Raw genomic sequence first — 13,561 nt, forward strand, 5'->3', positions numbered from 1 at the left:
GTGAGAACCCGCCCTGCCCCGAGCAGAGGTTCACATGTGAGAGCTGCGAAGTTAGGACCACAGATTCATTTCTATTTCTAATCTGTCTGTGAAAATGATTCATTCTACTTCCTGATGTTGATATATTGATATTAATTTTACAGTCCTAGCTTTAAAAGGCCTTTCTGGATGGTTACCTTTAGAAAAATAAAAAGTAGCATCTTGTAAGGTGTGGTAGTAGAGAAAACAAAATTCTTGAGCAACATCTATACTTTTGAAATATCCATCAAGATCACTTGAAATAACAAAATGCCCAAACATTTTTTTACCAGTCAGAAAAACTGGCTGCAGCGTATTGACCGTCATGTAAATACAGCAAACAGTTGATTACAGTGCATTTTTGATGTTCATCTTTTTATGTTACTTTTCCAAGTCCAGCCTCAGAGCAACACTTTCCTATGAGAAGTCACTTCCTTTTGTGTACAGCTACCTCAGTGGGGTCATTTGTTGAACTAAAAATAAAGTTTGAAATTACTGTGTTTGCTGATTATTTAAATAATTAAATACCATTATTTTTCTGCCTTCCGTGCCTCTCTCAGAAAAAGAAAGGCTGAGAGAAATGCGCCAGCATTGAAGAAATCAATCCTGTTCAAACTGGCCATTTTGACAGTTTATTTGCTATGGCTTGGAGAGAAATAAAAACAAATACTCTCATGGAAAACAAAAGTGGTGTGGTCCTGATTTTGCCTTCATGCTGAATAATCAGCTTGCTGGAAAATAACCGATATTGGCTGCAAATCTGTGAACAATGCTATGCATCATACGCACGCTCCTCCCATCATCAATCACTGGCCCTTTCAAGGGCCTGCTGTAGTAGATTGGACTCATATTTTGAAGTCCAAAAAAATTCTCTATTATGGATCTCAGTTGCACAATTATCCAAATCTGGTAGAAAACACATAACTTTAGTAAAGGAAATGTCTAAATTAAGATCTCACGCTCCCTAAGACATACTTCTTTAATTTAGCCATAAAGATCTTTCTACAGTGTCATTAAAATCATAAGAATTGGGCTAGGTTTAAACTGCTTAAAATTCTAGGCTGTGCTGTGAGTTAGGATTATTAAATTAGTGGAAAAAAAGTAACCATTCTTTACACACACACACGCACACCTCAACACAGACGTACTAGTAGTCTTTCACAAGCCTAGAGAGGACAATTACACTTCGACCAGAGAATTTTCTTATCTTTCTAATTTCTTCATAGAGGGTAAATACAGAAAAACAAAGAGCACATGGAAGGTTTTGCACCATTGAGTAGAATGGATCCTACGTTTGTGTATGTTGTCATTCATTGTGTTTTCTCATAAGTTCTCTTACTGGAAGAAGCATTTCAAAAGTGCCCTCTCTACCCCAAACCCTTTCCTACTTCATTAAATGGCCACTCAGTATCAAATCTGAAAAGTTATTAGGAGAGTGATTTAGTGTTTGAAAGGTAGATGTATTTTTAAGTTAAAAAGTTTAAAGGTTCTGCCTCCAGAACAGTTTGAACCCTCCAACAGTTTTTTTAGCTACTCCCCCCTCTTTGAATAGATGTTCTAAAGAAAAAAATAGAGGTCTTTGAATCTTACAAAAATATCTTCAAAGGACAGTGAATGAACTGATGACAGATGGTTGTTCACAAAACACATCAGAACAATATTTTGTGTACAATTATCCATTTAAGTTTTCTGTCAGGGTGAGCCTTCTCTTTCCTTTCTGCCTATTCTTTACTGACTAATAAATTAAGACATTTAAAATATTATTTTATAATAAATTTTAAAGATCTCTTAAAAGTAGAGTTTACAGATCTTTTTAAAAATAAATTGAAAGATACTTTTTAAATGAATTCAGTATCTCTAAATGCTTGGTAGTAGATGCTAGGGCAAAACTTGTCTTATCACCAGCCTTTCATTATATGAATAGCTTTTATAAATACACACACAATTTGTAAGTGTTCTTGCTGGCATATCAGACAACAAGATAGTTGGGTATATGTGTAACTATTGTGCTTGTGCAGGTTGGGAAATCGTACCCTTTGAAGCACATGCACATGGTGTTTAAGAACAACAAATAAGGCAGTCTTCACACACCAAAATAAATGAGAAAAAAAGCCAAAGATATTGTCTTTTCAAAGTATCTTCAAGGAGAAAAATAACCATATTTAAACATGCCCATCAACCACTATCAGCCCAATTTTTTGAGCCAAGCAGGACCCTTTTCTAACTCTGAGGATAAGTTAAACAGACACCTCACTCTAGCATTCTGTTTGGAATTGTGATTTTCTAAAGATGATTTAGACTTGGATGTATCTGGAGCTATGAAGTTATAAGCCACATCAGGTTAGGTAAGCTGGCATAATGCTCAAGAGCACAGGCTCTAGCATCAGACCCTGGTGCCAACAACTAGTACCTGTATATCCTTGGGCCAATTAGCACTCCTACTCATCCATCTCTTCATCTGAATAGGGGTTCTCTAATAGTGTTAGATATATCATCCTCCTCATCATCATCACTGGGAATTCAAAGGATTTTAATCTAAAAAAAACTATTTCAGCCAATTATCAAAAAAGGAAGGAAGAAGGAAGGAAGAGAAGGAAGGAAGGAAGGAAGGAAGGAAGGAAGGAAGGAAGGAAGGAAGGAAGGAAGGAAGAAAGAAAGAAAGAAAGAAAGAAAGAAAGAAAGAAAGAAAGAAAGAAAGAAAGAAAGAAAGAAAGAAAGAAATTTATTAGCATTTGTATCATTCCAGTTTCTGTGATAACTCCAGAATTCATTTTGACACCGATTCAACTCTGGCAGATGTGGTAATTACAAGTACCACTTACCTTGCTAGACAAGAGCTGTCTGCACTAAACATTTTACATGGATTATACTATTTTATCCTCACAATGACCTTGAGATGAGGTTATTGTCACCCCCATTTTACATAAGGAAACTGAGGCTTAGAGAGTTTAAACGCTAGGCTGAGCTTAGCTAGTAAGAAGAGGATCTATGATATGAACCCAGCCAGGCTGTCAAATTCCAGAGCTTTCAGAACTAAACTGCTTATAGTAGTTTTTGTAACTTAAAAAAAAATTCATATATGTGACATTTTCAACTAAGAGTTAAATGAATTTTATTTAATTTCAAAAAAGGTTCATTAAAATATTTTCATGTAGTCCAAGAACTAGGAGCTTCAAAATACTAGGTTACCATTTTAGAGCAAAATTGTACTTCAAATGCCCAAATTTCACAAGTTGCTTGAAATTCAAAAAGAACCAAACCAAATGAAAACCTCAAAAGTAAAACTCAGAGGAAGAAATAAACCAAAATTGTTTACCTGATACTTGAATGGAAGGGAAGAGGTTGAGAGCCAGGAGCAGCCTGAGGATCATGGTGCCAACGGCAGGTCAGGGCTGCAGCCCCTCCTCCCCAATGAGCCCAGAGTGTGAGGTGGGCTGAAGACGCACTTGCCAAGGCCCCAGAGTCTCCGCCATCCACGGCCACCTCCAACTTATTTCTCTCAGGGCACATGATCAAACCACACATACTCAAACCACAAAGCATCATTTCACACAGGATATTACCTTGTTTTGATGACTTTAGACTTTTCTTTTAAAGGCAGCCTTTTCTTGTCACAGAAAAAGAATGTCAGTTACTCTATAATGGGCTCATTAGAATCACTCTTTATAGTCAGGGATCAGAACTGTGAAAAATTGGGATTTGGAATCCAGATACACAAGGTATTCTAAAGGACAAATAAAGCCTCTCACAGAGGAGGAATTTTCATCGGGTGGGGATAGACTGCGTCAAAAAGACAACAGTGAGAATTATATTGAGGATTTGGGGAACATCCATATCAGTGTTGAAAGGAAGCATAAATATTAGAAACTGCACCTTTCTGTTGGAGATAGGTAACCCGATGGAGCATTTGCCACACCTCCCTTAGCTTATACTCAGCCTTCTCCCCAGCTCATTTCTAGGAACTTTGAGAAACACACCCTACTTGCAAACAGCCAGCCTACTCAGAAGAGGAGGTTCCCTAAGCAAAGGGGGTGTCAAATAACCTCGTTTGTCCTTAGTGGGGCAGGAAGGTGACCAAAAGCCCTTTGGTATCACATGCTCTCTATGTCCTTCAAGGATCATTGAACGTTAAGTGATAGGCAAGAGAGGCTCCAGAGCAGACTTATCAAGGCTGGTCACCACACCTCTGCAGCCCCTCCCATTGGCCAGGCCTTCAGGTCTGGGGTCATCCCACTGATGTGGCCAACTCTGCTTGCATCTTCTGGCACCTGGCTCAAAACTCTGCCCATAATTTTTTCCGCTTTTCTGAAAATCTGAGTTTTACATGATTACCCTAGTTTTCGGTTTGTATATGTGGTTTTTTTAAAGACAATTTGTATTGATTTCTGTTCTGACTATAAAAGTAAGACATATTTCATATAGAAAATTTAGAAAAAGACACATTTACCTTTTTAAATGTTAAAAATAATTATTAAAACAAAACTGTCTCATAATCTTACCATCCTGATATCAATGCTTTTAATATTCTGGTCCATTGACTTCCATGTGTTTTTCTATTAAGATTTCTACATATTTAGCATCATGTCTTATTCATAGTTTCCAACAGATATATACCCATATCTGTTATATCTGGATCATTTTCCCATAACACATAAGTGTTCTTTATAAGCACCATTTGTAATTGATACATAATACTCTATCCTATAATCATATCATAAATTGTTCAAGAATCCCCTAGTATTGTTACCAATATTTTATTATTTTAAAACGCTACAGTGAATATCTTTGATGACCTAGCTATAAGTCCTCCCCTCCTCATCTGCTGAATGGCAGACAAAAAGCATTTCCTCTCCTGATAGACCCCTTTGGTCCACATTTCAATTTTCTCACTAACACAGTCTTTGTGAACCTCCCATCCTGACAGATTTTTCTGTCCTTTGGAGGAATTTGTCCTTGAAAATGACTCACTCAGACTTCCAAACTAAAGGTAAATAATGAAGTTATGCCCCTAGTCCCAGAGAAGATTCAATTCTAGAACTTGACCAGTATTCCTGGCTCTGACCCTTTATCCAGGTAGGGGGACCTATATCTTATCCAGGGCCTGATGTCCTTGCAGAGACAATCAAAAGAAGGCATAGTGCCCTTCTCTAAAAGGTTACCCCTATTCTGGAGCAACCAGCACACACAGATCTAGAAAGAGAAGCTCTGGAATTCATTATAGAGATTAAGAATATGTACAGTGAAAAGAATGTCTTTCCAAATTTCCTTATGATTAATAACAAAAGACTAAGAAGAAAATGAATAACTGTCTCTGAGTATATAAAAGATAACTGTATAACTTCTTGCTAATATTATGTACATGGTGGTGCTTGATTGCAACCAACTTAAGTGTAAAGAAACAGTGTAATTAATGGTCTAACTCCTTTATTTTGCAAAGGATGAAGCTGAAGCCCAGGGAGGTTAGCTAATTTATGCAAACTCACAAAACAATAATTAAATGTGCTTGATTTTATTACTTAACTAAACTTATTTGGCTTTCATTCTTTAGAGTAAAAGGAAACACAAATTTTGACATTTGCATTCCTTTTTATAAATATGTGTCACATTAAAGAAGCTAATCATTTCATTAGGGTCCTTTCACATTTGCTTTTGAAATTCAATGGCATTCGCATACTCTAAGAAATAGAAACGATAAAGATGAAATAAAGGTCATTAAAGCCATCAATGCACTGAGTACTGAGACTCTACTGCATCCCCCCATAACAACAATAGCTGGAATTTATGTACCAAGCACTTAACACACCTAGTCTAATTTAATACTCATACAACCCGTAAGGAACATGCTATTATTATCCCCATCTTACAGATGAGAAGAGTGACTCCAAGAGAGAGTTGCAAAGTCTCAGTGGAGCCAGCATTAGAATCTAGATCTTTCTAACTTGAACTGCTGTGCCTCCTTACTGCAGGATTGCAAGTTCCTTCGGGACAAAAGAATGAGAAATGTGCATTATTATGCCCTTAAGAAGCATCTAGCATCTAGCCTGTGTGACTGGAGTGTGGAGAGGAAAAGGGCTAGTGGCCCAAGATGCTGGAAAGACATAATCAAACTATGTTTTATAAAAACACACCTGGATATTTCTGGAGAAATTCCGTATTTTTTAAATTCACACATGATTTTGAAACTCAAAGACATGTGGATTGTGATGAAATGAATGACCTTAATCAACAAGTGTACTGAAGTCCTGCCCACATGGCTTGTCAGAGAAAAATATAATGCAAATGATCAAATTCTATAGGCTGTTGAAACATAATAGGAACTAAGCCCAGGGCTAAGACCCTGAAGGCAAAAATCTCAGAGCATGTAATACTGTGATATAATACTGTTGTCTTCATCCTTGGCCCCTGGCAAGAGCTCCTAAAACCTTTGCAATTTCCTAATCAATAAAGGTTGTAGGAGCATTTTGTTTTCATATTTGGTCTTTGGCCTCAGTTCCTGACACAGAGCTCCTCGGTGCCTTGGAATTCCCTGGGTGGTGGGAGCATCTTTTGTTCTGATGAGGTGATTCTTGTTGGGTTCCTGAATACCTTCAGGATGGGGGGTCAGAAATGAGTTAAATTGTAGGACAACCAACTGGTGTCAAAGAATTAGTTGGTGTGGGGGAAAAACACTTTGGGGAATCCTAGTGGTTAAAAGCATAGGACTTGAAGTCCCACAGGCTTGGGGGCAAATTCCAGTTGGGCCACTTTGTAGCCATATGATCTTGGAAAGTCACAGCCTCAATTCCTCACATGTCATGTGGGATGAAAATAACTCACACGTTAAGTTGTTCATATCCCACACAATGTATAAATTTCCACACTCTTAGGACAGAAATGATTTAATGAATCTTCATGTCACATTTATTATAAGGGGCTGAGTAAAATTTCGTTGGATCAATAAAAATGGATCGTTGAATATATGTTCAATATGTTTATGTAGATTGATTTTACTTCATAGCATGAGTAGCCTGAGAACTCTGTTTTAGAAATTAGCATAGTATTCCTCCTTGGTGCATGCTCTTTTATTATAACATATACCAGTATAAACTACAAAGTATCACTGAAGAGCCTATAAGAATTACAGTTGTCAAGCAGTTGATGACAGGAAGCCCTTGGGTTCTCTCTAACTGTTATTGAGCAACCTACCAGGATAATATCTTCTTTGATCTAAATTCCAGCTAGAAAATTACCTTTATTTTAATTTCTAATTTTCCTTCCAGCTCTGTCATACAGAGATTCAAATGCTCACATGGTGATTGTGGGAAAACAACAAAGCCTGAGTTTCCTTTTTGAGCTATTGGTGTTACCCCAGCTGTTGGTATGGAAAACTTACTTAAAAAATACACGAAGATGATTAAGAAAGCCATGCATATTATCACAAACCAGCAGGAGCAAAGCCTGAAAAAAATTACATTACACCTGAAAGAAATGAAAAAAGCAAGAAATAACTACCATCTCAGTGGGATTATCAACTAATCCCACTGAGTACACAAATATTACAGAAAGATTTATTTGCAGGAACAATCTAGGAGGCTTTATCAAAGGTTACATGAGAAGAATATGGTGAAAAGTAGCTTAAAATGGTCACCTAAAACCTTTGACCACTTACAGAGAGAGGCAGGTCTATGGCTCCAAGTGGTTAAACCAGTAGCTAATGTTTCCTGGAGGCTGCCTGCAAGCAGGCATTGTGCTAAGCATTATGCGAGCATCATCTCATTTAATCTCTGCAACAACCCTAGGAAGCTGGTACCATCAATATCTCCATTTTATAGTTAAGAAAACGGGAGCTTAGAGAAGTTACATATTTTACCCACAATCACACAGCAAGTGGGAAAACAGAGATTTAAACTTGATTTGTTCTGACTTAAAAAGTAAACTCTAGATTCAAGCATCATGGCAGAAGTAAATGCAACCCTGATCAACCAACAGCTAGAATATGTGATTGATAATGCAGTGCTTAGGAACCAGGTTTTTAAAGAGGAATGTATCTTCTCGATAGGCACATCTGAACTTTAGCATAAACTTCAAAAAAATTCAGCAAGAATTTTTTGTGTGACTTGCAATGTCTTCCTACGGTCTGGAGGATACAGTTCTCGTTGCTTTTCTGCTGACCCTATCTATACTCATGCAGACCCCCATCAAGAGGATGAAGCAAAAGTTGTGTAACTTTGACATCATCCTAAGGAATCAATACTGATGAGATCCTAGAGGAACTCGTGCACTGTCAGCAAGGATCCATCATGTGCCCAGGCAATGCTGATCTGGCTCTAGGATAGTTCCTGGACAGTGATTCATTCACTTGGTAATCTGAAAAAAGCAGAAGGGGAGTAGCAGATATGGAAAACATCAATCACCATATTAAAAACTGAGAAAGACTATTAACATGCCAATGCTGGCTAAGCCACTGTGGCCGTCTAAACTCAGAAATCTTAGGGCCCAAAGATATTGTTATCAGAAAAGTCTACTATACTGTTCTCAAACCTTATTATTCTGAAATTGAATGGTCTTATAGAGCCATGTTCTTTGGTCTTATGGAAGATCAGCTGCCTGCCTTATTGCTGGTGTTATTTCATGTACCAAGGGCCTTGTGTTGGGCTGAATTTTTAATTTTTTGAAGCCACCGAGACATTTGGATGTTTTCTACGAACAGGAATGTTAATTAAATATGACTGGGGTTGGGAGGGCAAGGTAAGGAATGTACTGCACTCCACATCTTGTATGGAACCTGATTTGACTCTCTTCTATTCCCTGCCGTGCAATCAGTGGAATGGTAAAGAGGTGACCTCTGACCTCTTCAGGAAGTGCAATCTTGTCCTGGCCTTGGGAAAACTGTCATGCCTGGTTTTCCTCCCTTCAGAAAAATGTTAAAGGCCCTCATCCCCTAACGTGTTTTTTTTTAGTATAGAAACTCCAGGAAATAAAACTGTTAACTTCAATGTTGCTTTCAATGGTCTCTCACGTTACTGAGCCCCCATGGGAGCCTTCTCACCCTCCCCACGGCTGTGGCTCCCTCCCCCTCACCCCCGGTTCCCACACTCACTGAATAAGGAAGGTCAATCTGAATACATCTGTCCACATCTCCGGAATGCCACAGAGAAGTAACAGCTGTTGACCTCTGTTCCAAACACATGATCCTGTTTGTCCCAAAAGTAGCTTGGGTGAACTCCAGCTAATACATACAATCTCTACTTCCTATAGAGAATGCAGAGCCAAGAGAGCATATTCCCCCACACTCGCTTTGGTATAAAATGACCTGCTTTCAAGTTCTGGGTCCTAATACTGCTGATTGTAATGATAATTGCAGCTAAAATTCATTTAAGCATTGCTGTGTGCCAGATATAGTACGAGCCTGAAACATGCCAAGTTTCTAAGTCTGAAGGTTTTCTTTATGTTCTGGAAAATATAGTAGTGTTTTCCTCTCTAAGTCACTATACTTCTACATCTTGATACACACACACACACACATATGCACTGACAACCTTTTCTAGTCTCCTGTGAGTACAGGTGATAAAACTGAAGATTTTGTGTTTTCTCCCAGAAGTATTGATGAGGGGGGAGCTATAACAGATTTGACAAGAAGCCCAATAGTAACAATAAGGAGCAGGAATAAGAGGATATCTCCTGAGGCAAGGTCCATACAAATCTAGTATTTGTCTAAGAATCCATCCAGAAATAGCCATTAACACCACAGTGCATGCGATGTCTTTTATACATGATCTTGAGAAAAACTCCAGAGTACACTTGTTCTCACAGCACTCAGCTCCCTTTATGCCACAGGTGCTCAGTGTTGGAATGACTGAAACCTAAGTCATCATTCTGTTCAGTGAGGGACCAAACTCAACATTGAAACAAGAAAATCTCATCGTCATCAGGAATCTAATCTGTGCCAGATTTCTCATGCTGCTGTTCATTGTATGAAATTTGCCCAGCTTTGTTGTGCCAAATTGTCCTAGCACTGTTCTAGAAAAACTGGAATCATTCAACTGGCTTCAATGCAGAACAAACAAGAGTAAGGAAGTCTACATACAACAACCTAGAAAATGCACTGATTCACTCAACAGACATACATTCAGTGCCCACAATAGAGAAGGCCTGTTCTATGTACCCTGAGCATCCAGGGAAATCAAGGCTGTCCCCTTGTCCCCGGAGAATCCAAGTATGGAAGAAACACTGAGGAAGAAGCCCCTAACTTGCCTGGACAGGCTTTCGGGGCAGGGAGGCTATGATTTGGAGGATAAGCAAAATTGGCCCGACCAGCAGTGGGGAAGAAAGGGACTTTCCTTCCAAGCAAAGGATATACTGTATTGCAAAAGTTTAAAAGCACATGGCTTGCTGAGAGAACTATGAGGAGCTTAGTGTGGCTGGAGTAGAAGGAACTCTGAGCAAAGGCAAGGGTGAAGACAGGCATTCAGGAGTAATCGGGCCACAGCAAGAAGTTTGCTCTTTATACTGAGAAGAATGAGACACTTCCACAATATGGGTCAGCGCCCAGGTCTGGGCTGCTGTTACAGAGTTAGAAGGCATCAGCACGTTAGACCCAACCTTTCAAAAAGGTTTAATCTTTTACATCAACTCCAGTTGATTGATGTCAGCTGCCTGAATCACTGTGTTGAATGGGATTTCTGAGACCTCAAACTGATTCAATGGGAGCATGGGAAGGGGCAAATGGGGGGGGGGTGGATAGGCATGGCTCTCTGTTGCTCCCTCACCAGGACTACAAAAAAGCCATAAACACAGATCAGAAATGCAAGCAGCTTTTCCCCCACCTGTCTCTTACGTTATGACGTTTTTTCCACAGTCAGGGTCTGAAGAGGCCAACAGATTACTTCCTTCTACCTGCTAATTCAGTTCTAAATCTAATAAGGGGGACTAAGAAAGAAAGGAGGCATGCTGATAAAGATGCAAATATTACTGATAGAGTAGTACCGGAGAATGTGGTTAAGACTTGTGCCCACAGTAAGTACCTCAGAATTAGGCATATTCACCCATCGGTCATAGACATTGTCAGAAAAACACAGGCCCCGCCTACAAGGGCAGAGTCTTTACCACTAAGCTACCACTGGGCCCAGAGCAGAACACCAGCTCTCTGTAAGAAGACAGGTCCCAAAGCTTGGGATGGAGGGCAGCAGGAGACAGGGATATGTCAGGTCAGGTGAGCACATTTTTGTGCTCCAGCAAGGAAAGCATCACAGAGAGAAAGACTGAAGAGCTAAGAGAGAAAATAATCTGCAGGGGAAAGAAAGGAGTTGTAATAAAGACACCTGGGCATAAACTAACACCTCACTATTAATTAAAAAGGAGGAAACCTCTTTGAGACTATCACACCTGTCTAGGAAACAGAAGTGACAGCAGTTAGAGATTAATGAGCACTGACTAGGCACTTTCCATTCACGCACATAATCTCATATAATCTCTGTGTGAGAGCCATTCTTACTAGTCCATTTTATAGGTGAGAAGACCTACTTAACAGCAGAAAAGGAATTAAGCACGCTTCTTCCAGCTCTGAGTCCGATCCCTTGCTGTTTGCCATTAAACCATCATTTTATTAAACCATTCCTTCAGAATGAGCTTCCTTCCACTAGAAGATATAAATCAAAGGGAGGGGCATCTTCAGAAAACATTATTCAGTTTGTGTGATGGAGAATGGAGGATGGTGGGGAGTGAATGGCCCCTTGAGTTTAAATTCTATTTCTAATAGCTCTGAAAAAGTGAACAAACATCTCTTTCAGCAGAGGGGCATGAAGGCATCTCTTATCCCTGGGCACCACCTCAGACCTTTGGGAAACCAGGCTGACTTCTCACTGCTTGCTGGGTGCTATGTTTCCGCCAGAAATTAGATTTCCTAAAAATAGCATCCCTCCAGTGGCTAAGCCATGGGAGGTGGCAGACTGGCTAATGATCTGCCTTGTGTTTACAGAGGCCCCTCTGAGGACGCTGAAGCTGAAGCCCAAGGGAATGGGGAAGGCTGGGGCTGGCTGATGGACTTTCCCTAGACCCTGGAGGTTAAAGTTTTGAGAAAATTATGTTTGTTCTTCTTCCAGATCTCTACTTACTTAGTGAAGGTGGGTGGAAATGTACTCTTTGTACCCAAGATTATGGGTACTTTCTCTCAAAGCTCCCTCTTGTCTTTCTTAATTTATCAATCTTTTTATTTCTCAGAAATCCAGCCTCTGAGTTGATTTACAAGCTGGATAAAAATATGTATGTTTCATCACAAACATGAGGTTGACAAGTACTCATTGCCTCTTCACTTTTTCTACTCGGTCAGAGTGCGAACACCACTCAGATGAACGTGGGTGTGTGACTAGCCTGTCCCCAACATTCCTATTGTGGTACATCGAACTGGCAAGACTGTCCAGTAAGTGTGGCAGTTCTTAAGTTTTTATGTCAAGGACCTGCTTGGGGGTCTGGGAGCCTGCAAAACTTTCCCATAGACATTTTTTTTAATGCAAACAGTAAAATGCAGAGGACTGCAAAGAAAACGAGAGTACTGAAATGCAATTTTCAAACCTTTTTAAAAACATGAGTAGTAATAGATGAGCTTTATTAGCACGTTAAATAACAAGATCTAGCTATGGTGTGATAACTACTATAATTTTGAAGTACTAATAAGCCTAAGTGATATTTTGAGATGCCTGAAACAACTATAATGTGATACGAAAATATCCGTGGTTTCTACTGATGCTAAAATTACTGTGGTTTATTGCCTAAATAGATCGTTGAAATGCTAACTTTCAGATAGAGATGTTAGCGAAAATGAAGATACAATTTTTTCCTGCTCAAGATTATGTCAGACCCCTGCTTAAAGAACCCCTGAATGAGCCAATACATCTGGTGGTGATCAGCATCAGTCTACCTACATGTAGATCACACACACACACACACACACACACACACACATGCACTGCGTGACCTACAGTCTGAACTGGAATTTGATGGCATCTTAATGACACTCATAAAGGACACTTCTCAGATGTCTTCTATCCTGAAAGATCAGGAGCAGAAAGTTCACTTCAATACCAGCATTCTCTTTAGTCTCCAATTCCAAGTACCTAGTGGGTGTGAATGGCAACTCCCAACCATGATTTGGTCACTTGGGCCTGAAACTTGGGCCAGAATCATAAGCTTTCTAGTTCCACTTGCACATGTTTTGCTCCCTCATTTTAGATGAATTCCCCCTTTCTACGGTGCTCACTGTACTCAGCCAGGTGGGACATGCAGTGCTGAGATGAGACGCAACGTACAGTGGGAGGACCACACTCAAGCCCAGACTCCTTGCTCTTTATAATGAGGTCAAGCCCCCTGATGACTCTGCAAGCACTGCACACTCTCCATGTGCTACTCTGCCCTCGACAGTAGATCCAAGAATCCTTGGAGGATTTCTGCCACTTAGGGCACACGTTCCCCATCATTCACCCTACTGTGGACATACGAGCACTGCTTTTTATGCTCTAAAACACCAGTTTCTTTTAGGTATCAGGTCCTTCACAAGAGCTCTTTCCTC

General features: G+C 39.7%; 1 protein-coding gene across 11 annotated transcripts in view; it reads right to left on the reverse strand.

The window, feature by feature from the left end:
* CD28 (CD28 molecule) overlaps nucleotides 1-13,561 on the reverse strand; it is a 92,585-nt gene that overhangs the window by 36,604 nt on the left and 42,420 nt on the right. Inside the window, exon 1 of one of the 11 annotated variants that reach the window (XM_037165980.2) lies at nucleotides 3,335-3,502. The exons of the other annotated variants lie outside the window; for them this stretch is intronic. Coding sequence (XP_037021875.1) covers nucleotides 3,335-3,389 — 55 coding nt within the window. The 5' untranslated portion in view covers nucleotides 3,390-3,502. Of the gene's footprint in view, nucleotides 1-3,334; nucleotides 3,503-13,561 lie in introns of those variants that run through there. 11 annotated transcript variants of the gene reach the window in all.

The sequence above is a fragment of the Artibeus jamaicensis genome, unplaced genomic scaffold, assembly GCF_021234435.1.
Source record: "Artibeus jamaicensis isolate MK-2021 breed Jamaican fruit bat unplaced genomic scaffold, CSHL_Jam_final contig_1015, whole genome shotgun sequence".
Lineage (NCBI taxonomy): Eukaryota > Metazoa > Chordata > Mammalia > Chiroptera > Phyllostomidae > Artibeus > Artibeus jamaicensis.